This window comes from Furipterus horrens, unplaced genomic scaffold, assembly GCF_987537825.1.
Source record: "Furipterus horrens unplaced genomic scaffold, mFurHor1.1.pri manual_scaffold_11, whole genome shotgun sequence".
In the NCBI taxonomy this organism is placed as follows: Eukaryota; Metazoa; Chordata; class Mammalia; order Chiroptera; family Furipteridae; genus Furipterus; species Furipterus horrens.
The window spans coordinates 11659098-11685892 of record NW_028327181.1 but is presented as its reverse complement, the minus strand read 5'-3'; the positions used below and the strand labels follow the sequence as shown (position 1 = coordinate 11685892).

The following is a 26795-nucleotide window of genomic DNA, read 5'->3' as shown; positions in this document are numbered from 1 at the left end:
GAGACCTTCGAGTACTCTTCAGTTTTGGGGTACATCAGACTCATCTGGGAGCAGGTTCAAAATTCAGACTCCCACTGCACCTCCTCAAACACTCTGAGTCAGAAAACGGAAGCTTTAAGAAAGACTCCTGATTATTGATCAGAATGTCAGTAATTCCAGGGTTACACTATAGCCACACCTGTGCGGCATAGATCCAAGAGAATGAAATCAGCATCTGGCTTCCTAGTACACCGGCGGGAACTTGAGCATTGATCATCTACTGGTAAAGGAAGCAATAACAATTTCTCTTTGGCTCAGATGGGTGTCACACGTATAGAGAGACGGTGGTATAGAAATGATCATAGAATAATAGCTAATGTTCATAGGGCCCTTACTACACAGCAAGTCCTCTGCTAAGTGCTCCTCATGTATCATCTCATTTATCCTTTTAACAATCCTAGTAGTGACTATTCAGATTCCCATTTTATAGATGAGGAAACTGAAGCGTAAAGATAAGAAATGTTCTATGTCACTAAGCCAGCAGGTGACAGATCAGGATCAAACCCACCCAACAGAACCCAACCCCATAGCCACAGTGCTCTACTGCCTCTCATGGAGGTCTAACATTGGAACCCCTCTCCCGGACTCGGTTTCCTAACCTGTCAAATGGACATATTCATAGTACCTTTATCATATAGCCATGGTGAGGATTCAAGAAAATCATCACAACCAAATGGCTTACAAACTGACAGGAATTATTAAGTAAAGCTTTAAGAAATGAACCTTTACTATAACTCCCTCGTCCCATTTTACAGATGGTGAAACTGAGGCTTGGCTACTCTATTTATTAGACGAACATTTACTGAGCACCTACTACATCCTAGATCTTATGCTGGGGACTGAAGATACAAAGAAAATAATACCCCATTCAGCCCTCAAGCAGTCCCCGGGACCAGCAGGAGAGACAGACAGCAGGACAGACAAGACAGCAGGACCAGCACTTACAACACAGTGTGACGGGCACTGTGGCAGAGGAAGAACAGGCACTGAGGGACTCTAGTGGAGACAGGCCTTGACCCAGTTGCAGGGGGACTTCTCAGAAGGGCTCAGCCCTGGGGTAAGTACTTACCCAAAGTCAAGTTTCTCGCTTTTTGAAGCTTGGAGGGGTCCAGATAAGGTCCCTCTGTACCAAGAGATAAATAACTCTTTCCGTGGGCTTCTCAGGGCCTGACGCCCCACTGCCTGAGCATCACTGGTTTAAATTAAACCTCTCTCTTAAGAAAATCTCAGGCCACCCTCTTCCTGCCAGCAGAGGCCTGAATTAGCCAACCCTGTTCATTTCGGCAGCGGAAGCATTTAGAGAAGTTTTCCCTTTGAGCGAGTTGAAGGAAGCAGGAGAGACTGTGAGAACTGCAAGGAGATTGGTCTTTAAAGGAAGTTGGGGGTTCCAAAAGGGAAGCTGGGGCCCAGGCCCTTAGAGACGGCAGACACAGGGCCTGGCCACTGTCTCACTACCCCCTCTGGACTGTACACATCAGAGTGAATAGACTTACGTCAAATAGCAGGTGCAGCCATTCCTCCATATCCACGGGGAATTGGCATCCATGCCCCCCGTGGATACCAAAATCTGCAAATGGTCAAGTCCCATATATAAAACGGTGTAATATTTGCATATAAACTATGCACATCCTCGCATACCCTTTAAATCATCTCTAGATTACTTACGACACCTACTACGATATAAATGCTAGGTATTATAAAGTTATACTGTATTGTTGAGGGAATAATGACAAGAAAATAAGGTTTACATGTTCAGGCCTAACTACAGAGTACATGCCAACAATAGCAAAAAATATTTTTTTTTTTTTTTTTGCAAAGATTTTTGATCCGCGGTTGGTTAAATCTGCAGATGCAGAATGTGGGATATGGAGGGCCAACTGTACTCAGTTATTAAGTGTTACTTGCTTGTAATTTTGCCCAAAGCTGGTCTTTATGGCTTACCCACTTAAAATGTACTAGTCTGAAAACAGAGGGGGCAGTAGAATGTTTTTGACAGAGAACCCTGGCAAAGGGCTCATAGCCTTCATATACAAAGAACTCTTAAATATCAACAAGAAAAAGATAAACAAGCCAACAGGAAAATAAGTGGAAATGGACTTAAACAGGATAGTTATGAAAGAAAAGTGAACAATATGATTATAAAGGCGGATCAGCGTCAAAAAGAAATGTACAGCGAGGCAGCCATGTGTTATCTCACCTTTCTCAGGGAAGTTTTATGTTTATTGATTAGAGAGAGAGAGGGAGGGAGGGAGAGAAACATCTATCAGTTGCCTCCTCCCATATGCATCCCAACCTAGGTATGTGCCTTGACCAGGAATTGAACCCATGACCTTTTTGGTGCACAGGTTGACACTCCAAACAACCGAGCTGCCCAGCCAGGGCTCACCAGGGAAGTTTTAAGAGCTGCATAGCAACCAATGGGGGTCACGCTGGCAGAATACTGCACCCCAGGTCGGCACCAGGAGAATGAGAGCCGGCACAACTTCCCGTGGCTATGTAGCCGAAAGCCTCAGCGGCCTTCGAAACAGGCAAACCTTTGACCCAGTGACTTCGCCTCTGGAAAGGTGTCCGTAGAACAAACACACAAAGATGACATACTAGTGTGGTCATTACAGCCCTATTTATAAGCGTGGGGGAGAAGAAAGAAGGAAACAACCCCGGTGAGAGATGACTGGATAAACCGCAAGACACGCTTTCTGTGTGGCTGTCAGTAGAGTACAGAGAACCCGGTGACAGGAGGGAAGTTCCCGATGGAGGCGCATCACAGAAAGCTCCCGAGACGCGCTGGTGGGAAAGCGAGTGCGAAACCCACGGTGCAGGACACAGAATTGACACTTGAAAGCTGTATACGCTTGTTAACAATTATCACCCCAGTAAATTTAATTTAAAGAACTGGGAAAGAAGTGGATTCATATTTACATACTCAACCATGTCAGGTACGTTGCAGGCACTTAACAAACACCACGGGTCAATGAGTGAGCGAGAGAGGGAGGGAAGGAGGGGAGGAGGGAGGGAGGGAGAGGGGCACCTGAGAGGCCACCTCTGGGTTAGGACCCTTCTTTTGTCTCTGTCCTGAGAGTTAGTACAGAAGGTGGGCCGCGCAGACCCTCACTTCATTCTGATCCCGACCCCCAGCCCTGAGCCGGCGCCCTCCCCTCGCTGAGTCCCAGTTTCCTCACCCGCGGAATGGGAGGCCACGAACCCTGCCTCCCTCGTGGGGCTGCCGTGCGCGCCTGAGCAGAATGACGATGAAAACGCTGAGCTGCCACTTTCAAACCTCAGGTGACCTCGCTATTTTTAACAATTAGCATGCATTACTTTGGAAATCTGAAAATCATAATAGAGCTACATCCATTTTGATAAAAACTAAATTTTAAGAAGAGCCAGAGAACCCTTATCTTGGACTAGTAATCCCCTTCCCTGGTCCCTCTGGATGGTGTCAAAGCCAACCATGGTACCTTGAGGCTGCTATCTGCCCAGGTCTTCCAGAAGGTTCTCCAAAACTTCAGGTCCCGTGAGTCTCTGCAGGAGACCTGTGCTTCCTGGCTTCTTCCTCCCAATCACACCATTCTTCGGCTGTGGCTGTCTGCCCAGAAAGCAGTTCATTTATTCATTCAAGATTTCCTCGAATCCCACAGAGCGCAGCTCCACCCCAACCCCTAGAAGACCCTCATCCCCTAAGAGGCTCCTGGGGAGACCTCAGTCTGTGCTGGGTTCCTTGCTGGTCGGGGCTGCCGTTCTGAATGGGACAGACTCTGCCAGAAAAACAGCTGGAGGGAGGAGAGCAGGAGGGAGGGGCAGGAAACTGGACCGAATGAGGGCGGGGGCGGCCAGCTGCATGGAGTGGGGGCTGCCGGGGAGGCTGTCCCTGCCAGCCAGGGACTGGGCTGGTGGGTGGCGGCTGGTGGCAACGCCTGCTGGGGACGACCCGCCCCTCCAGCGGCCAAGCCCAGCTGGGAGCCCTTCCCACTGTCTGGGCACAAACCAGGAACACATGCAGCTGGGGGAGCCCCATGCTCCCTACAAGGGCCTCAGGAGCTCCAGACGACTGGCTGCCAGAGAGTACCACTCTGGGCTGCCTCCGCACCCCAGGCCTTGGCCCATGCTGTTCCTCCCACCTGGATGCCCTTCCTGCCCCTGTTCATGGCCTGATGACCTCCTGCTCCCTCTTTTTTTTTTTTAAATTAAAACAGCAATGAGGTTTCTTAAAGTATCAAATGGACGAAGATTATAATGTATTATAATGTTTGATTTTATAAAATGTTATACAGAAGCAAAAAATCACATACATATTGGAATGTGCATTGACAAACCATTTCTGGAGAGCTATCTGACAAAATATATCAAAAGCTTTAACTACATTCAGACCCTGTATCATTTAAATATAAATTCTGCTTTCATCCCAAACCCTGATACCCAAGATAAATAATATTAACACTCTGATATGAACATACACATACATATATTTTATATATAAATAAAAAATGACTCAGTCATACCCTACATACCATGTTGCAACCTGCCTTTTCATTCAATGGTATATATATATAAAAAATCCTGTTTTAATAGCTGATAATTATTTCATGACTCAATGCACCATAGCTTATTTGATTAATACTTTCTTGGTGCTTGATTAGGTTATTTTCAACTTTTTAGCTATAATAAACACATTTGTCCAATTATTTTATTTTACAAAACTCTTATGACCATATTTATTATTCTAAGGGTCTGCTGCTTCCTCTTCAGGTCTCAGCTTGGGGACCACCTTCTGGGAAGCCTTCCCTGCCCCTTGGGGGAGGGTTGCTCTGTGCTCCTCTTGACCCCTTGGGCTCCTCCTAGTCATGGCACTGATGTGATATTGACCCTGCCTATTAGGGTATCTCTCCCTTGCACTGGGAACTCCTTGGGGAAGGGACTGTATTTTGTCCCCTGCTCTGTCCCCAGCTAAGCACCATGCCTGGCTTATCACCTGCATCATCCCACTGTCACCATCATCAGTGGACTAATCAAAATAGCTGACAGCTGGGCAGTGTGCTAGGCACTAAAACCTAGCAAGTAGTTATTACTTCTGTCCCCATTTTACCAATGAGGAAACTGGGACACAGAAAGGCTAAGTGACTTGCCCAAGGCCACCCGCTGGTCCGTGGGACAGCGGGGATTCCACCCTGGCTGTCTGGCTCCAGTGCCCAGCTGTCACCTCCACACTCAAGAACTGACCGAAGTGCCTGCCACGTGCACAGCCCTGGGCTGAGCGCTTTCTGTGGAACAAGTCACGTGAACCTCCAACCACGGCTGGGGGGGAGGGTCACATGCCCGTTTTCAGATGAGGGTGTCATGGCCACAGATGGGAAGTCTTTTTGCCAAGGGTGCCCAGATCATGCCCACAGATCTGATTGAACCCAGGTATGATTCCAAAGCTAAGGCTGCAGAAAATAACTTGTGTGGAAAGGAAAAGAGAAGGGAAGGAAAGGAGAGGGGGCAGGGAGGGGAGAGGAAGAGAGAGGAAGAGAAGAGAAGAGAAAAAAGAGAGGGGAGAAGGAAGGAAGGAAGGGGGGGAGGGAAGGAGGGAGGAAGAGGAGGAGGTAGGAGGTTTACCTGCTCTTCTTTGAGACTAAAGGCTGGGGCTGGTGGGGGGACACGTACTTTCCCATCGGATCCGCCTTAGTGCCTCGCCATCCTCAACTTTCCAGTGAAATTTGCACTTAAAACTATCTAGTCTAACACATTCATTTCCGAGACTCTAACTGGAAGCACAGAGAGGTTAAGTCACTTGCCCAAGGTCACACAACTTCCTAGAGTCAGAAGTCAGACCCAGCCAGACTCCACACCCCTCCCCTCCCGCCTCTGCCACATTTGCCGAGGGGACGAAGAGCAGCTCACCCTGCCTTACTGCACAGATGGGAACACTGGGTCCAGAGAAGGCAAGGGACCCGCCCAAGGTCACCCAGCAGTTAGCAGCCGAGCAGCAGCCCCAAAGTCTCCTGGTCCAAAGGAGAGGGCATTGCCACAAAGCCATGGGGATCCTGTGCGTCAGCATCTGAAGGTTCGTTAGGAACAGAGACCAGCGGCCTCAGCGCGCAGCAGCAGCCTTGCCTGGGAGCTGATGGAACTGCAGACTCTCAGGCCTCCCTGCGACAGCAGCATCGGACCCTCGGGGGGCCGCACCCAACCAGCGGCACGTCTGCAAGCTGCTGCGGGACGCTGGGGTTCGCCCACGTTTGAAAACCACTGATACAGACATTCCCGTGAGGAAAGCACTCAGGATCCCAAAACAAGTTACCTTGTCAACCCCCAGAACGGTGTCCAGAAGGGAGGCTGTGAGATCAGACAGACCTGACCGGACTGGCCGGAATCCCGTCTCCACCACTGGGAGCCCTGTGGCTGCAGCGAGTCCTCTCACCTTGAGCCTCAGTTTCCTATCTGCTGTGGACGGATCGGGGGTGGGGTGGGGAGTGGGAGGAGGAGGAGAGAGAAAGAAATGAAGGGGGAAGAGGCGGCGGGGAGGGGCTGGTGTGGGGGGGGGGGAGAAGGAGCGGGAGGCAGCCTTCCGGGAAGATGAAGCACACGTGGGGGCCCTGGGGGGGGGGGGCGGGGGAGCCAGGTGAATCCAGTCTCTGGATGGATTTACGGAAATTGCCCCTCCCCTTCAATGCCGCTACCGCAGGCCTCCCAAGCCAGCCCAGGCTGCAGTGAGGTTTGGGTTCTATCAGCTGGGAGCCACATCAGGCAGAGGGAGGACCCTCGGCGCCAGAGGTCGGGCCTGAAGCCCACAGCCCCGCCGGGCCCTAGGCAGGAACACGTGGAGCTCGGCTACCCCGGAGCCGATCAGAAGCCACAGGGCCTTGGCCACCATATTGAACATGGCTAAGTTTGCCTTCTTTTTTCCCTTAGTGTAAAAAACAGTTGGGGAGGGTGGAGTGTTGTTTTTGTTTTGTTTTCTTTTTTTTTAATAGGATTTTGAAATCTAAGGTCTGGTATAGGGATACTGGGGCCTGAGAAAGGCAGGGTATTTAAAGAGGCCTCCGCCTATTCCCTTGGAGGCTGGGTAGGTAGTTCCAAGACAGCAGACCAAGCTTACCTCGATGCTCAACTCCTGGAATCCTGGAGCTCTGTGCTGAGGGAGGGCACGTCCAGGCCTGGTCGGAACAGACACGATGATTGATCAGCAGTGCCTGACCTGGACTGGGGAAGGGTGCTTTGCCTTCCTCATCCCGCTCTGAGCTCCAACAAAAGTCCATCCCATTGGTCTAAGAGGCTGGGGGGCTGGTTCCTGCTCCGCCCTGTCCCATGTATTGGCCAGCCCTAGTGTAGGTGGTCTTAAGTCCCACACCCCTTGTTTTTTTCTGATTGATCTTGGTGTTCACGAGTTCCTAACACTCTAGTTAAAACTAAATGGTTTCCTCCTGCTTCCTAACCATCAGCAGCTAAACTAGGTTAACCAGAGAGATTCGAATCACAGGAAGCTTTCTGTGGCACAAGGATCCTCTGTAAAGCCAAACTGTGCCCATTTTGAACCTTCTCGAAGGTGGAGACAGGCCACACTGGAATTCGGGCTCCACAGCCCATGACTGGCTGTGGGGTCTTGGGCAAGTCACGTGGTTCACTCAATGCTCATGTGACTAAATTATGGATGAGATTCAATTGTGAGTCTTGAGATGGGGCGATTATCCTGGATTATCCAAGTGGGACCAATGTAATCCAAGGGCCCTCCCCTTAATAGCTGTATGACCTAGGGCAATTTCCAAACCTCTCTGAATCTCAGCTTTCTTCTGTGCACACAGGAGTGGCCAAGTACCTACCTCCAACTACTGTTGGGAAAAGGAAATGAGTTGATACATAGCAACGTGCTTAGAACAGAATCTGGCACACAGTACTCAATAAATGTTGGATTTCACCTCTTCTACTAGGCATTAAAAAGGCCCACATTCCCACATGTAGCCCTCTTTTCTCCCCGAGGGCACTGCTAAAACTGCCTTCCTGAGGTTCCATTTTGTTTAATGTCTCTCCTCAGCTCAACAATGCTCCATGGCTCCCCAGTACAATGTCTTAGCTCTGGTTGATCAAAATTGCCCATCACTCAGGTCCTGCCAACCTCGGCTCCCAGGGAAGAGATGGTAAAGCTGAAAAGAGAGCTTACGCAGCCTAACTTGCAGATGTCAATTGAAATGCCACTTTCTCCAGACCCCAAGACAGGTCAGCACCCCTATTGTTCATTCCCATAGCACCCATCTTCCACCACTGGGCCAACCTCAGCCATAATGCAGTGATCATTTGTGTTGTAAATATTCCATCCATCTCCCCCTCCACATGTAAGCTCCACAGGGACAGGGACTAAGCCAAGCACACAGTAGCTGCTCAATAAATACTCGTCCTCTCCCCTTCCCTCTACTCAGACCCCCCTCATGTAGTTTCCAATCTCAAGCTGCTCCTTCTGCCAGAAATGCCCTCTCTCACCACCTTGCTCAACCACCTGGTAACCTGCCCATTTCTCAAAACCAAGCTCAGATGTCCCCTCCTTCAGTCAGCCTTCCAGGGTTGCCCTTTCTCTTCCCACCTACCTGGGAAAGTTGATCACCTCTTCTGTATTTGGCCAATGCCTCCATCCTTTCTCAAATCACACTGCTTTTTTATTCTGCCCTCTACACATCTGTCTCCACCCCTAGCTTTCTGTTGCCCCATCTCCTGACACTGGGCCTGACCCATACTGGAAATGTTTGAAGAACTGGGCTAGCCCTATGCCTAATGTGAGAGTCTAGAAATGGATCAAAAGCACCAAAGCCACTGAATATTAGGGCAGTTCAACCTTGTGGTCAAGAACACAATCTTTTGAGGTCAGAAAGACTTGGGTTCAAATCCCAACTCTGCCACTTTCTTGCTGTGTGACCTTGAGTAAGGCACTTGCTCTCTCTGGGCCTCTCATTCCCTTTCTGTAAAATGGAGGTGGTACCCTCAACCTTGCAGAGCTGATCGGGAGCCTTCGCTGAGAGGATACATGAAGTGTCTACGGAGCAAGAATCAGAACAGCCACTTAATACAAATCGGGTATAAGAGGGAGATCTTTCCATGGATTTTTACAAGGAGGCCATATGTACCTTTTTATGTGGGTCATTAAAAAAAATTTTAACAGGCAACTAAAGAACAACACAAACAAAAGAACTAAATAGAACAAAGAGCAGAATAACAGTCAATAGTGGGGAGGGGGGAAGGGGGAGGGAGAGAAGGGGGATAAGTAAGGGAAGGGTTTAGTGAAAGAACATATATAAATGACTCATGGACATGGACAACGGGGAGGGATATGATTGCGGGAGAGGGGGCGGGTTGGGTGGGGGAGAGGAATTGGGAGAAAATGGGACAACTGTAATTGAAAAACCAAAAATAAAAAAAAATTAAAAAATTAAAAAAAAATTTTAAATGCTGTGGGCCATTTCTGGCAGCCCATCTTCCACGACCCTGCCTCCTGCCTCTGGCCTTGCAGCATCTACCCAGGTCTCTGTTACCACTGTGTTATAAACATAAAGGAAGTAAAGCCACATGCCGGAGCGAGGTCCCCAGATTTGCATCCTGGCTCTGCTAGTCCCTGGCTGTGTGAACCTGAGGAAGGGACTCCACCTCCCTGAACCTCCGTTTCCTCTCTAACACGGGGCTAGTGATAGCACCTGCCCAACAGCATGTTGTGGGAATTAGAGCTAGTGCTCCCAAAGTTGCTAGAGCAGTGCCCGGCGTGTGTTGAGGGCTGGCTGACAAGGTGCTAGTTTTAAGACTCAAATTCATCATCTGGGCCACTTCTTCTCCACCCTATTTCCCCTCATCCTGCCCACCAACTCCCCCTACCCCACCCAGCAATCTACAACCAAGGACTTGGCTTCTCTGCCCTTCACTGTTAGAAAAACCCATGGCCTCCAAGATGGCTGGACTCGGATTCTTTAGGCCCTCCGACCTGCCCCTTTCTTCCAGAAGAATCTGTATGTGTCCCCAAAATAGAAGGAACATGAAAATGGACCTGCTTGGCTGGAGGGGAAGAGAACCAGGAGCCACATCCCTCAGCCCCTCCCCACCCAAAATGCTTCCAGTTAATTCTGTGACCCCTCCCATCCACCCACCACCACCACCACCACCTTGGGTGATATAATTTCATTTCATTTTTACATTTTATTTAAACTTACAAAGAAGCAGCAAGAACTTCCATATACCTTTATCCTAAGTCACAGATTCTTTCTATTTTGCCCCATTTGTTTTATCATTCTCTCCCAGCCTCCCTCCCTCTTTCTCTCTGAACATCTTTTCCTGAACCTCTGGCCCCACATGAGAAGCCCAGAACCCGAAGCCCACGAGCTTATCAAGGGTCCACAGAGAGATCTGAAACCTGAATTCATGAGCAAATCAACCCCAGAACACCAAGAAGCAACTGAAAACTTGAAATTAATAAATGTCTAAAGAAATGTCTACAACACGTTAGCGAGGCAACCGCTCGTCCACAGCGCTTGTGCCTTTGGAAATGGAACAGCACAAATCCCAAGAACACGATGAATAATGTATTCTTCATAAAACCATGTACTATGAATTATTTTAGAACCTTTACAGATATTTTTATACGAAGTGCGTACAGATATTTTTATAAGAAGTGTGTACTGGGATCTATAAGGACATTTTGAGGTTTCCCTTGATATGGGGTGGCGTCCCCCAAATGTCAGCAACCCAAGAGCCTTCAAAGGCCTTAAAACATATCCTCCTGGCCCCCAACTCCTTGAGCCTCACTCAAATAGGGCGTAAGAGGGAGATTTTTCCATGGATTTTTACAAGGAGGCCGTATGTACCTTTTTATGTGGGTCATTAAAAAAATCAAAAAGATTTTAAAAACACGGAGCAACACGAGAAGTTCGTCATAGCAACGGGGCTGCCTCTCCTATTTTTGAAAAGTGAGCTTCTCCCTCCTCCTCTCAGTACAGAAAGTTTATTTTCCTGCTGGGGCCTCTGACTCAGGAACAAGCTCAGAACTCAGTCTGCTGCCGCAGAGAAGAGACAGGAGAGGTGGGGGCCCTTGCCCTGGGCCTGGGTGGGTGACATCCAAGGGTCTCTGACCTCAGATCCCCCTCAACTGGCATGTCCTCCAAGCACACAGGTGCCTCTGGGTTTCTGGTCATCATCCAGGCCTCCAGTGGGGTCACCCACATGCTTCCAGCCCAGCCTGCCTCTTCAGAACAGCCCTGTCTTGCCAGGCACGGCTGAGGACTGGTACCAGTTCTATAAATAGGAAAGTATTTCCTGAGTGGCTGGTAAACCTCAGCTACACGGGACCCCCTCTCCTAGGACCACATCATGATGCAGGAGCTAGAGGGGCAACAACTGTCAAGCAGGGAGCCTCCAATCCTGACTCAGGGCTGCGCTTTAATTGATTAGGGCCTGTGTCCTATCAGATGATCAAGAAAATATTACCAGAGCCTGAGAGCTTCAAGGCAGCAACTGAGGGAGGTGAAGAGCACAGTATAAATTCTAATCCTGCCCCGCCACTTACCAGCTGTGTGACCTAAGGCAAGTGGCTTAACCTCTCTGTGCCTCAGGGCTCATCCAGAGGCCCAGAGGTAATAATAGTAACAATGAGTGGTGGTGGGGGTGACTTGTGTTAATCCATATAAGGCACTAAGCAGAGTCCCTGGAACATAGCAGACTCTCAGTCATTTCCTATCTCCTGTCTTTTACAACACTCCATGACCCATGAGAAAGTCACAATCACGGGATCGTAAGCATTTGAGGAGAGAGCCTGTGTCTAAATCAACACCCCCCTGCATTTTCCCAGGCTTGTCCCTTCTCGGACAGTCCCCCTCCGAGGCGCCAGGACATGCAGGGTTCATAAATCAGATTTCTCTCTGTGCCGCTCTATTGCCTGTTCCAAAGCTGCTGGCGGCCTCCTGGTTCGGTCCTCTCCACGTGCCTTGGGTGTGATGTTGGGGCGAAAGAAAGGAGATGAGGACCCAAGGGCTCATCCAGAATTCAGCAAAGGAAGTCTGTGAATTATTCACCCAGATGTCTCCCTATCTCTGGTTGGATTCACTCCTGCAGGAGGGGGGTGGGGGGCGGTGGGGTTTCGGGTAGGGTCTGCCTGTCTTCACTGGTTTAATAGGACTCGGGTTGTGTGTTACACAAAACTTCCCAAGAAGTATCGTGCGGACCTCCCAGAGCTAAAGATCATGGGTGGCCACACTCTGGGCTTCATTTCATGCCCACAGATGTCTACCTTGGTTTTCACTATTTGTGGCATCTTGATTCCCAAAACCCTAATAGGGCTCTGACATCATCTAAAAGACCAAGCTGAAATCAGCCACCCACAGCCCCTGTGTGGATTGGAGGTCACCCAGCCTGGTGAAATCCAGGCACCCTGATACTGCCATCATGTGTGTGTCTACTCTTCTGCTCACTCACCCTCATTTCTTCCGAACACCCTGCTCGTGAGAACCAGGGGACAATTGCCCTGTTGAGATTTGGCAGAGGACTGGTAAGAACTTCTTCCCAGATTGGAGGCTCCATGAGGGCTGGGACCACATCTGTTGGACTTTCTCCTGAAGCTGATGTTCAAGTGTCAAAGTCTGTGAATAGAAATCCTTGATTATGCGTCAAGCTTCAAGGGGTTATGTGATTATAATAACAGAAATATGACAACGACTTTTTTTTCCATTTATTAGAATACAATGATTCTGAACCTGGCACCCATGCCCCCCGCCCTGGGGAACCTATTGATGGTCTCCAGAGAGGCCATAAACACATAAAACTTATATGCATGTGTCTGTATGACACCAGATTTTCTGAACAGGCAGGTCCAGCAATTAAAAAGGGTTCTGGAATCATACATGAGTAAAAAACATGAGACCACAAATCTCATCCATAGTTGTACCTTAGAGCTCTGTCTGGTGCATAATAGATGCTCAAGAAATGTTTGCTGGATGAAATGTTTGCTGGATGAGTCAGTCATCGAATGACTATTGAAAGCCACACACTTTCAGACGATCAGATTTTATGGATGGTTAAACCCCGCTAAGCTGGAATTTGGAATAACCTGAATGAATTTCTTTTTGTCACCAGGAAGGAAGAGATAAATTAATGGTGCAAATAAGAATGAGTGGTAACTGATGTGGAATGAAGCCCGCCACCAGCCAGCAAAGTATTCTCAGAGCCACTGTTTCCTGCTCCGTGCTGTCAAGCAGCCTCCCCAAAACACTTCACAGAAGAAATGACTTCTCTTCCCAGAGAGCTGTTATGTGCACAGCAAAGTAATAAAACTGCATCTCTTGGCCCTGGCTGGGTGGTTCAGTCGATTGGAGTATCTTCCCATCAACTGAAAGGCTGTGGGTTCGATTCCTGGTCGGGGCACATACCTGGGTTGTGGGTTCGGGTTTGATCCCCAGTCAGGGCGTATATGGGAGGCAACCAATTGATGTTTCTCTCTCACATCAATGTCTTTCCCTTTCTCTCTCTCTAAAAATCAATAAACATATCCTTGAATGAGGATAAATAAATAAATAAATAAATAAGACTGCGTCTCTTAAAAGATATTCTGGGATCTGATTAGCTATCCCTTCTACCTGGACTTACCGCTGACAGGTCTCAATTTTTTTCCCCAGACAAGATTCTTGCACAGCTGAGCCCAGACCGGCTAGACACTCATCTTACAATTCAGTGACATTCAGTAAATTTTCAGTGAATCCAGTGAGGAAGTTCTCTTTCATAAATAACAGTAGCAGGGGAGGCAGTCACTAGGCTCCCAAAGGCCCCTCAGGGAGGGTGGGGGCAGAGGCAGGTACATGGGCACTCCTTTTCTGAAAACAATTTTGTAAGTGTGGTAAAAGCACTCATATCCTTAGGCAGAGTAGCTGTACTTCTCTAACTTTGTCCTAAGAAGAGCATGAGAACTGTGTACAGATTCATTCAAAGAGATAGAGCTTAACACAATTAATAATAATAGTAAATAAACTGGGAATACAAGTGTTAAATTATGGCATACACATATGAAACATTAAATTATACCATAAAATCGTGTCTTGAAAATATTCTTGAAAATTCATAGAAGTCATAAAAACTTTTGTGCTTCAAAGGAGATCATCAAGAAAGTGAAAAGAAAACCCACAGAATGGGAGAAAATATCTGCGAACCATCTATCTGACAAGGCACTTGGATCTCAAATATAAAAGAACTTTTACAACTTGCTATAAAAGGCAACTAAATAACCCAACTGAAAAATGGGAAAATGATCTAAATAGACATTTCTCCAGAGAAGATACACAAATGGCCAATAAGCACATGAAAAGATGCTCAATGACCTTGGTCATTAGGGAAATGCAAATCCACACTGCAGTGAAATACCAATTCACATCCACTAGGATGGCTGTAATAACACGTGTCGGACAGAGTGTGGAAAAATAGGAGCTCTCATACCCTGCTGGTGGGAACGTAAAATGGTGCAGCCACTTTGGAAAACAGTCTGGCGGTTCCTCAAAAGGAGAAACAGAGTTATCATGCGACTCAGCAGTTCCACTCCTCGGTAGACACCAAGAGAAATCAAAACATATGTCTGCGTAAATACTTGTACACAAATGTTCACTGCAGTGTTAGTCATAACAGCTAAAAAATGGAATAAACACAATGTGGTATATCCATACAGTAGACTATTGTTCAGTTATTAAAAAAATAAAATACTGATATTTGCTACAAGAAGAAACCTTGAAAGTATTATACAAAATGAAAGGAGCCAGACACCAAATGCCACATATCATACAATTCCATTTATATGAAATATCAAGAATAAGCAAATCTATAGAGACAAAAATAGATTAGTGGTTGTCAGGGGTTGGGGAGAAAAGGAGAATAATTGCCAATGCATAAAGGGTGTCTTTTTGAGGCAATGAGAATGTTCTAAAATTGATTGTGGTGATGGTTGCACATTTCTGTGAACATACTAAAAACCATGGAAACATACATTTTAAACGGGTGGATTGTATGGTATGTAAATTATATCTAAATAAAGCTATTTTGCATATAATTATATACTACATATTATATATGAAGTCTATTATATATACCATACAATATAAATATATATGAGTGCATATTAAGTATATTATATGTATGTAATGTATAATATATATTAAGTAAATGGCACTTGGTGAGTACTATATTTTAAAATGTCTTGAGGAGTATTTGAGATCTCGTTCCACAGCATGAGTCATCATTTGGGCTCAAATAAACTCATAAAAAACTCTCTTTAAAAATCTTGAAATAGACTGATACTTCTCATACTTGCCCATCAAATGGCAAAAAAAAATGAATGCATACCTCTAAGGGTCTAAGTTCACCAGCTTGTTTTTCCTTTAAGCCTCCCGTTTCAGTTACAAAATTCAGGCACATTTTGCCTTCCATTTCAAAATAAGGCCATGTTCATTTTCATACAAATCCTTGATGGTCTAGGAGAAAATAAAAAATATTTAGTAACATAGAGAAATGGTCATAACATAACGGCAGGAGTGAGAGGAAAGCAGGTATAAGGCTCTGTTTATAGGGTACGAGGAGGTGGGGGGAAAGAAATACATATGTACGAAGAGAAAAAAAAGACTGGAAGGAAATGTGCCAAGGTATTAGCTGTGATTATCTCTGGGTTGTGGGGTTGCCATTTTTTAAACTTATTCTTAATACTTCTTTCCTTTTCCATATTCTTCATAAGGTTTGTTGCATGGTATTAAAGAATAAAAATTTTTTAGTACAACAGAGGAGACTCAGGAAGGAAGACACAAGGCAATGTTTTTCTGGAGACGGCTTAGCACAGCCCTCGCTCTGGGATCCCCGGGATCGCAGCTGGACCCTAAGAGAACGACAGGAGCCCACATGGAGGCTCCCAGAATTCCCTGCTCTCTGCAGGTGCTCGCGCAGAATGTGGATTTATTTCCAGAGGAGAGATGAGGCCAGAGGCTTTGCAAAGTTCCAGGAGGAAAGACATGCAGACCATCATTATATGACAACAGCTGGAGGAGACAAATAAGAACTGGACATGGTTTTGAGGACAGAGCTCTGGCCTGGGTGGGTATCAGGAGATGTGGTTTCAAGCATCCACTTTGCTTCCAGCGGGCTGGATGACCTTAGTCAAGTCACCTTCTGTCTCCAGGCCTCAGTTTCCCCCTCTGGAAAATGAGGGCACTCGGTCTTTCTAGTTCTGATGGCTTACGATTCTGTGGTCTCCATTCTGCTGTCTTTCTTTCCACCATCCATGTAACAGTTTGAAGCCCTTTATACTGAATGCCCCACTCTATCCCTGCCCCCAGAATTTCAAGGGCCATTCTGCCCCAAAGGCAATCTCTAAACTGACCTGAGACACTTTCCAAACCACCTAATCAGAGAAGACTTTCTGAAGACAGCACTGTGAACAAACAGCATCCCCACCCACTGCAGGCATGAACCTGGTCAAACATGAGGATATTTATTGAGCATCAAGCAGGTGCCATGAGTAAGACAGACCCTGTCCTGCTCTCTCTGCTCTCCCGAGCTTGTGGGATGGACAATAACTAGCAACCACAGACCACCTGTCCTGTTCGAGAGGGGGATTCACATACAATACTTCTTTTACAAACCTCAAGTCAGTCCTTTGAGGCTGATACCAGTATGTGCATTTTACAGCTGAGAAAATGTAGACTTAGGGAAGTGAAGTGCTTTGCCCCAGATCACAGAGCAAACAAGTAGTAAAACCAGGGTTGCAACTCTGGTCATTTGCACCTCAAAGATACCTGTCATTTGTCAGTGGGTCTCAACTTGACAGTTTAGGTGGGGAGGTGGGAGACCTTAATTAAGACTCACTCAATCTCAACCTTTTTGATTTGGCTGTAAGAAAGTACTGGATAAAACCAACTCAATGCCAAAACATCAAGCTTGGTATTGGCTTTACAAAAGCAAACTATGAGCTCATACAGTTGAATTTGTATGCTAAAATAGTACCCTAGAATATGGACAAGGTACTAAATAAATATTGAATCACAACATAAGAAAATTATACTCTTGAATTCTTTTCCAATCCTTCTAATTGCACCTAGGAAAAAGTTTCAATTACTGCTAACAGGCCTTTAACACCTTCTCCAACATTTGCCAAGCTCCCTTTATGACAGAAAGAGCAAGATTAGGCTCACTGTCTAGCTAACATTTAATAACATTGTTCTATTGTCATTGTTTACTGAATGGGAGGTAGTTTATGCTTACCTTCTATTGGGAAAAGCAATAATTGGTTTTCTATTTACTGTGGTCATCTAAATTTTCCTTTTGAGCTACATTTACTGATATTTTTCATGAGTACATTTAATGACCTTTTAAATGAGATTTTTAAAAATATTAAATTCATGACACCATAGAGGTGGTACACAAGCAGGGCAAAAATCAAAAAGGTGGCACTGGAATGACAAAGGCTTGAGCAACGCTGCCCCATGAAATTTAAAAGTAACCCAGCCATGTAATTATATTGCCGTAAAGTATATTGCAAGTTACGTAAATAGCACAAATTCACAGTAGCCCATCACTGTTAAAGCACATTTTTGAGAGCTTACGTATGCGGTTTCTTTAGCAACAGAGCTATAACTGAATCATATTCAAACCACAAGACATACGTGCCTGAAAGCCTAATTATTGGAAAATTATAGACCTAAGAAACACAGCTATGCCTCACTGCACACCACAGGGTCCCTCATGGAAACTGGATAAAACACGTCTACACAGAAGCCATTTGGAAAAGAAGAACGGTTTCCTCGGTCGTGACACCCTCAACCACCTGTGCATGCAAAACTGCACTTATTCGTTCACTCATTTTGTCATGCAATCATTCATTGCTATTTTAACTGAGACTGTCATGTGCCCTGGAAATACAATGAAGGACCCCAATGAGCCTCCATTCCAGAAGGGGGCGCTAGACAACATGTCCAACTCACATGCCTGAGTCCCTGTCAACTGGATTGAGGGGGAAAAAACACCATTCTTTGCAAAGAAGAACAAAGAAAACTGCCTACCCTGGGCTTAGTCAGAGAAGGCTTCCTGGAGGAAGTGTCCAAGTTGAGATCTAAAGAAGGAATAGGAATTAACCAGAAAAAGTAGGAGAGGAGGAGGTAAAAGGGCAGGGCATTCATATATGTGGATAAGCTCTCACATCCCGTGCATCCCCTCACACAGTGAGCATCTCTCCCTGATGCCATCACCCAAGAATGATCCTTGTGTTCAAAGATGTGTATTCCACGTGCCTTGAACCCTAAATGCAAACCAGAGGGTTCTTCAGTGGACATATGGATATCCTGTCCCAACACTGAGGAAAAATAGAGATCGTGAGTGGGTCTCCAACATCAGCCTCCCTGTGGGATTTTGACCACTCAGAATTTTTATCATAGGCACCAATCTAGTGTTTCCCAGCAGGGGCTGTACTTGGGACTCTGGGGACCTCCCAAGACTCTATGACCAGGCCATGCCCAGGCCACGCGCCAGTCATTAAATTAAGACATTTTGGAGGTGAGGCCCAGTGACCACTAATGTTTAAAGCTTCCCAAGGGTGTCCCGTTGTGTGGCCAAGGCTGCGACCTACATAGAAAACCTAACCCCTATGGAAGATTCAAATCTACCAAAACTTACTGAGCACCTACGCTAAGCCAGGCACTGGGCTGGGGGCAAGGTGGGGGGCTGGTAAGAATCAGATCCCGTAGTCACTTAAGAATCATTACAGAAGGCTCCACCTACTTTTCGACAAACATGCTGGAGCCAAGACCAAGCTGAAAAGTACTCTGGCCACACAAATTGCCTGGGGAAACTGATTAAAATGTAGGTTCCGATCTAGCAGGTCTGGGTCGGGGTCCAAGAGTCTGCACTTCTTAAACGCTCCCTCACATCTCTGCTGGGCCAAGAACTGCCTGTGGGTAGCAAGATTCTGGAGGAAACCTCTCCCTTCCCAGCTCCTTTTCCCCACCATTTCTCCACCCCTCTGCCAGTCCTGAGCATCGCCTGCAGGGTGAACCAAGTGTGGGGGAAGGACAAGATGCAGTCTGCCTGGAGTGGACCCATGTCCCTCAGACTCCAAAACCCTGGGACGGACCCAACACCCACCCCACACACACCCTAGAGTTTGGAGCAAATCTCAAGAAGAAAGAGAAGGGGGTGGGGTAGGAGACTGGGTGCTGGATTCTCATTGATAGTAAACCTTCTGCACCCAGCAGCCCCAAAGGCAGCGAAATTCAAGAGGCCTCAGAGATCAAATGGCCTCAGAGGCTCTCCTGCAGTAAGTCTTGAGTCTTTGTGTTTAATTAATCACGGGCCCTTGGCAAGTCAATTTCCCTTGTTATAAAATTTGTGCTCCAAGGGTGAGAGATGGGGCGGAAGTCAGAAGCAAGAAGGCCTTTGGAGTGAATTCTCGGGGAGGGGAGAGAGGGGTCAGCCCTGACGGATTCAGCAGAGCCAGAATAGAATGGATGGAGGTGGGGGAGGGGGGGAGAATGCTTGCAGAGGCCAGTCTGCTCACAGAAACTGGTGGACTTAGGGGGGTGCTCAGTAGAGGAAGCCCCGGGACAGGGGGGCCAAGTGGAGACTGTGGTCCCCAGCCCAATCACAGCCCACATCACTGACCACCCTAACAGAGAGGGTGGTGGCTACTCAGCTCAGCCCCCCATTTGTTCATTTGTGGAAGATTTGCCAGATCTTCCTTTTTGTTTTTGAAAATATCTAGAACTATCGTTTCTTTAAATATGAAATCTCCTGGCTTATGGAAGCTGTCTCAAATTGTTTTTGAAACACCACACCATCCACCCAAATATGTCTGAGGGCCACAGATGGAATGCAGACTGCCAATGTGTATCCTCTGCCATAGAGACCAGACCATAGGAACTACCTGGAAAATTAAATGATATGTGGGCAGCGACTTCCTCAGGAGGCTGAGAGCAGGAGAATGTGGGTGGGCAATTTCCTGAACACAAGGGAAGTGCCCCCAAAGACCTCTGGAAATCTCAGGGGAAGACATTGAGGGCAAAGTGAGGTCCTGCAAGTAGGGGCTGAGAGCCCTTGTAATTTGGCCTTAACTGTCTCTGCAGCCTCATTTGCATAACACCCAGGGCACTCACTCCATTCAGGTAATAATAGCAATAATATTATTGAGTACATGCTATGTGCTGACACCGTGCCAAGTGCTTTAACTTGTTTAATCCTCACAACTATTATCCCCATTTTACAGATGAGGAAACTGAGGGCCAGTTAAGTGACTTACCCTAGGTCACACAGCTATTAAGTGGTAGAGCCGAAATTCAAACCTGGGAAGTCTGGCTCCAGACAGAATCCATTCTCTTAACTATGTACAACCCTGTGTCTCTTAATTCCCACAGAGCCTGGCACAGAGCTCAGCACATAGTAGGTGCTCAGGAAATGTTTGTTACTTTGAGACCAAGTCTTTGTGAATTGGATCTACTAGAATTGGATGCTATCATTTCAACCAATCTTGTGTTTCTATTTCAAGCACTTGGCTCATGGTTTCTGCTGGGGCAGGGTCCTCACCCGGGTAATGTCCTCATCATTATGTTCAATTGGTGCTAAATCACCCAGGTACCATCTGCAAATAGAAGGAGCCCCCAGCCTCCCCTTCCCATCCTTCCAGACTCTGCAGCCTCTTACTTCTACCCTACTCCAGTTCTCACACCTCCCTCCTGGGATCTATTTCAGTTGTATCCCCAGAAACCTGTCTTAGCATTGGAGCTTCCGAGTAACTTCTCAAGCAGTGGATTTCACCTGAAAGAGAAGGAGGTTATCTCCCCAAAGCTAAGCATTCCCAGGGCTATTTAACCCCCTTTGATTTCCCTTGGGAGTTCTAAAGCCCTAGACGAAAATTCCCACTGCCTGGAAGGCAGAGCTTCCACCTGTGGGAATTCCATTTCCCCACCTGCTGCTCATCACGACATGGGAAATACATACAGGACACAGGCCAGACTGTGCAGCAATGAGGCTGCTGTTGCCGAAACTGGCCACTGAGCCCTAATGCAGGCGTTAGGCCACCTGGCTCTGGTTCCAGACCTGCGGATAACCATCCGTTTATTTCACAACTAGTTATTGCACCTGTCATGCTCTAAGCACTGAGGTGGGTGTTAGGGAGGTAGTACAAAATCAAGGGATCCCTGTGCAATTTATAATCAAGAGGTCAAATGTCCTCCCTGAACTTTAGCTTCTTTTTCGCTAAGTGGGGGAGCTTAGAAGAAGGTAAGGTCCCCTCAAAAGTCCCTTTCCTCCACTATGGGGCTAATCTCTGCCCCTAGAAGAAAGGCACCACAAAGGGAGCACTGACGGGGGAGTCAGGATGAGCCTTCTGGTGGACTGTCCGTGATGAGGTCATTGCCCCACCTGGGCCGCAGTTTCTCCATCAGTAAAATCAAAGGACTGGATGCATGATTTTAAGAACTCATCTGACTGTCTGTGGCTCTCCAATTCAGTCTGTGAGTCTAGTATGAGATTACCCTATGACTCAGGAAGGACCATCCTCCAGCCTGGGAGCAAATCTCTTCCTTACAGGACACTTCTCATCCTGAAAAGCAGCAGAAAGGGACTCACTTCTTGCCAGGAGAGGCTGAAGGAGTGAGGGGACCTCTCCTAGGAGCTGCTCTCCCAGGATCCCCAGAACCACTAAATTTATCTTCCCCGTCCTGCTCTGAAAAATTAATGGCATGACCATGGCTGCCAACAGCACATAGCTGACCTGTCACCGATAAATCAGGAACGGGGTGATGCTTCTGAATAAATGATAGCCCCGTGGATCAGTGGGCAGGCCATCTGGAGATGTTTTACATACCTTGGAAGAGATATAAACCCACACCCTGCTGGGTGTGGGCATTGCTAAGAAAACAGGGAGCATAGTGAGATAAAGAGGGTCCCAGGGTCAGCCTCCCAGAGCTTGGACAGACCAGACAGCTTTCCCAGTCAGGGCTTGGTTCTAACTTGCCAGAGGAAATGGCCCCTGAAAAGAGAGGAAAAGATATCTCAGAATTAAGAAAAGAGACATCAACTCAGAAACCTCAATTATAATCCCAGTTTTTCCAAAAATCCCCTGCTTGGCCAGTTTCCCCATTCATGAAGTGGGGGGGTCCCCCTAAACAGAGACGTGTCCTACTCTTGGCCTGGTACTTTTCAGCAGAGGCAGATTAAGGTTTGTTGAGGCCTCAGGCGCAGAAGAAAATATTGGACCCCTTTTAAAAAAGAGAAAGACAGATAAAATGAAAATACATGGTTTTGTGGGGCCCTTCGGAAGTCGAGGCCCAGGACGCGCGCCATTAAATCCGCCTCTGCTTTTCAGTGGTAACCGCTGGCCAACCCCATTTTACGGAAGAGGGAACAGAGGCTCAGAAAAGTGAAGGGACTTGCCTGAGGTCTCACAGCACAGTGGGATTCAATCCACACCTGACCCCAACGCTGTGCCTTCTCTCCCATGGGGGAGCCCTGGGTTCTGTCTGGCTGCGTTTCCACTATTGGAAGCTGAAACCCACACAGAAGTCCCGGCTGCACACCCCAACCAGGAGGCTGGTGTGATACGAACGGTCTTTCTACACATCCCCACCCTGTATTCTGACCGCTGCCATGACTGAGAAACAGGCAGATAGGCGGCCCCAGCTGGGGCTGAAGACGCTTTGGCATCCGTTCCTAGTGGGTGCTGCTTCCAAGGTCATCCAGCGCCCTGACAGGAGCTGTTTGGACGTTCCAGCTGACCCTGGATCAGGGTCCGCTTGGGAACAGGTGAGGAGATGCAGTCAGGGGCGACTTGTACTCCGCCCCTCACTGACACGCAAGGTCTCTGAGAGCTTCTAAGTACACCTGTAGCTCCTAACTGCCCTGCCTCAGAGCTCAGAGGTCCCCATCCTAGGGAGACCCAGGGGCTGCCTCTGCCTTTCACTACCTTCTGGCCCCTGGGAACTCCAGGTCCAGAGCCCAGGGTCTCTTCATGACTCCCCCACACCCACAAAGACACAGTTGTTGACCTTCAGAGCTAAAACATTTATTTAAAAAACTTTTTAAGACATCAAACTTTTTTCTTCAAACAAAGCCTTACTCAAAATCCCAATGTAGAAATCAGGGAAGACAATCTCAGTACCCACCCGCCTGGCTGTCCCTGGCCCCCCAAAGCAGCACCGGGGCCCTCCCACAGAATCCTGGACCCCAGGCAGCCCAGCTCACAAACCACTGCTCCAGTGGGGTCCCCAGAGAAAACACGCTGCCCAGGGCATTGCAGGGAGGCTGTGCAAGAGTGAGGGCCCTTCCAGGAGTGCTGCGGAACCTCAGACCGGAGGCAGACATCCCTCCCTGGGTCAAGCCAGAGTCTCGCTACGGGCATTTGCCCAAAACCAGTATCTTTTGGTGGATTTGTTAGTTAGTGGTTATTTGATTGGTGAATTGGTCTGTGGGTTGGTTGAATGATTTATTAGTTGCTCATTGAATGGTTGAGTAGCCGGTGGTCTGGTTGACTGGTTCATTGATTAGTTGGCTAGTTGGTTGGTTAGTCAGTTGGTTGATTGCTAGTTGGTTATTTAATTACTTGATTTCGTGGCTAGTTAGCTAGTTAGATGGTCAATTTGTTGATTGATTCACCAGCTGGTCAATTCGATGGCTGGCTGATTCATTGTGTGACTACTTAATTGGCTGGTTGAACATGAGTGAGTGGTTAGGTTAGTGATTGCAGATAGTAGTGCCTTGGAAAAGGCTCCCAGACGTGAAGTAAGCATATGAAGAAAGCATCAAGCAGATGGCCTGAGGGATGGGGGGAGAAGGGAGAGTCTTTCAGAGATTTCAGTAAAAATGAGGGCAGGAAAAGTAGCAAAGTTATTGTCACCAGAGCCTGTTTGCCCACCTCTTGGGAGGTGAACAGGTGAGACAATGAATCTGAGTGTCCCATATAAACTGTAAAGCCCAATGCACATGTCAGAGGCCCTCTCTCACTCCCTCGAGGTTCCCAGCGCCTCCTGCATTCTTCCGCCCCTCCCCCCAAACAGCCCTGGGGTGTCAGTGATGGATGACACACCATTTGTGTAAATATAAATATAGGTATATTAAAGGGATGGAGCATTAATGGGAGAATTTTAGTCATCCTACAGCAGAGGGGGCTGGGGTTTGAAGGCAAGATTCCCCTGGGACCCGGCAATCCCATCCCACGAGCAGCCTTTACTCTGACCTACAGGTTATGGTAAGGTTTATGTAACCCTTAGAGTAACGGTCTGTACCAAGCATTCACATAATCTCCATTTAAAAGATGACAAATGTGAGACTCAGAGAGGAGCAGTGACCCAGGTTCCCATGGGTGGAGGGTCAGGGGCCCAGATTTGAGCCTGGTCTCCCAAGTATAAGCTCCACACTCTTTTACGACCCTGAGATCACTGAGGTGTTGGACCCACACCAGGTCCTCCGCAGTCCCTTCTCCCTGCGTTTGGGGTTCTGGATGCCAGTCCTGGTCCTAGTGGGGAGCCCCAAGCGTCACCCACCCACAGGCCAGGACCACAGTGGGCTGCACATGCCACACAGTAACCATGACTGCAAAGTGAGGGAAGGGGGCCCACCGCTCCCAGCCCCGCCTAATGATCTCTGAACTCAGTTCTGAAGCCACAATCAATTAATATGAAAACTTCCAGCTGCGGCCACTTCGTGCACTTATTTGCAAGATTAATGGCAGATACAAAATTGCTTCTTCACCTTGGGACTGTCAGCAAAATCTGGAGACTACCCGTGTGACAGGCCCATAAATATTCCTCGAGGCCACTCCTGCCTTTTGTCACACCCTTTGTTATCAGAACTCAGTGTTTTCCTGTCCCCGCTTTGCAAGGCCAAGCGGGACATGGAGGGATGGGTGCCATTGTATGACTGAGAGGATTTTCAGGCCTCCTCCTGCCTGCTACCCTCTTCATTTGCCCTTCCCAGGGATGAGGGAAGAGAAAATGCTAAAGAAGCAGGGGGCACGGATGGCTTCCCCTCGTGTATCCCTCCTTCAGAGACCAGCTTTAAAGGTTTAATAAAATAATAATGATAACAATACATTAACTCACAAATATCACGGGCTCACTATGAGCCAAACACTTCACATGGCCCCACTTCATTTCGGCATCAGCCCTGTAAGTATGGAACAGTTCTTATCCCCATTTGGCAGATAAGAAGACCGAGGAACAAGATCTCACAGACATTTAGTGTAGGAGCTGGGACTTGAACCAGTGCTGTCTGACCCCAGGGCCTGACCTCTTCCCTACAGTCCATGTCATGTGCGCTCCGTGAATCTGATTAGGGGCTTCCCTTGGGGGCTTTTCAAGGTGGCCCCTGGTCAGGACTAAAAGAGGGAAGGAGGTCTGGGAAGTCTCCAGAGTTGAACCTCACCTGCCTTTGGGAGTCTCCGTTTCCGTTCAGATCCCCGTCTATGTTGTCTGGTGGTTGAGAGCTCAAGTTCTAGGTCAGACAGGAGGTTCAAGCCTAGGCCGCTCCACTCTCTAACTCTGTGGCCTTGGACCTTCTCTGAGCCTCGGTTTCTGCTCTAGAAAAGTGCTTGCTGTAAGATGTGTTTGGGTGTATTGCTAAGTAATAAATGCAGTTGGTGTCTCCAGCGTCATTAGAGGAAGGCCAGGCCAAGTCTCTGGAGCTGCCAGTGCTGAAGAAACGCTCGCAACTATCAGTGAGTTATGATTAAGAATTTTCCTCCTGGCCTCTGAGTGTTTTACCGGCTCATTCATCAATATGTCAGGGCGGTCATCAAGGCGAGAGCAGCAGAAGACTAACGGCCCACACCCAAACAGCCTGGATAATTCAGCACCAACCATAGCCTCTGGACACTGGGAGCATGAAGCTAATTTTTTCTTTATTTCTCAGGTTCTGCAGTTAACTTCCATGGCCCTGGAGGCTCAGAGAGTGGGAACGGGGCTTCCATGGGCTAAGAGAGGGCAGGCCAAAGCCATAGAGACCGGGGTATCCCACTCTGATATCTGGGGCAGAAGAAGGCACTCCCAAACCAGGATCATTGCCAAGTGGGGGCCTCCAAACAGAAGTTCGGCAAAAGAGTAGGCACTGGAGTGCTACCACACAGGTTTAAGACCTGCATCGGCCACTTCCCTGCTGTGTGGTCTGGAGCAACTCATTTACTTTCTGAGCCTCAGTTTCCCCAGACACAGGACGTGCATGGTGATAAGACACATTCAGTGCTTGCTGTATGCCGGGTCCCATTCGAATCACTTACATACATGAACTCATTCAATACCCAGGAAACCCTGTGAGGGAGTGACAACATCATCCCCATTGTGCAGATGAAAGACCTGAGGCCCAGAGCTCAGCGCAAGGAATGAGAGCACCTACCTCCCAGGGCGAGGATTAAAGGACACAGAGCTTACAGCTCTCTAGGCATCATGCCTGACGCACAGTAGGTGCTCAGTAAAGCACAGCCACTTCTGTGGTTATTATGAAAATATCATTCAGGGTCATTATGATTTCAGCAGCGTATAATGAAAACACCTGAGGCTGCGGGAACTGTGTAACTGTCATGGGGGAACAAGGCAGGGAGCGAGGTGAAATGGCTTGCTTGCCCAAGGCTGTACACATTTCCCTTAAGACACTGCTCTGTCTTCTGACCCACCTAGGCTCCCTTTATAGATTTGTTGACACTGAGCCCCAGGTTTTAAAGGCCAAACAGACCCCAAAACACAGACTTGGCTTCTGAAAAAAAAAAGACCTGAATTCAAATCCTGCACTTGCCACCCCACCCCACCCCCCGTTGT

General features: G+C 47.7%; 1 protein-coding gene across 3 annotated transcripts in view; it reads right to left on the bottom strand.

Moving 5' to 3' along the window:
• CMKLR1 (chemerin chemokine-like receptor 1) overlaps positions 1–13501 on the bottom strand; it is a 44488-nt gene extending 30987 nt beyond the window's left edge. The window contains exons 1-2 of one of the 3 annotated variants that reach the window (XM_090292317.1): positions 13407–13501; positions 12457–12620 (exon numbers count right to left, since the gene is read on the bottom strand). In XM_090292317.1, coding sequence (XP_090148443.1) covers positions 12457–12561 — 105 coding nt within the window. In that variant the 5' untranslated portion in view covers positions 12562–12620; positions 13407–13501. Of the gene's footprint in view, positions 1–1108; positions 1338–3497; positions 3786–12456; positions 12621–13406 lie in introns of those variants that run through there. The other 2 variants (XM_090292318.1, XM_090292320.1) reach the window with 2 other exon arrangements.
• Between the last annotated feature and the right edge of the window lie 13294 nt (positions 13502–26795).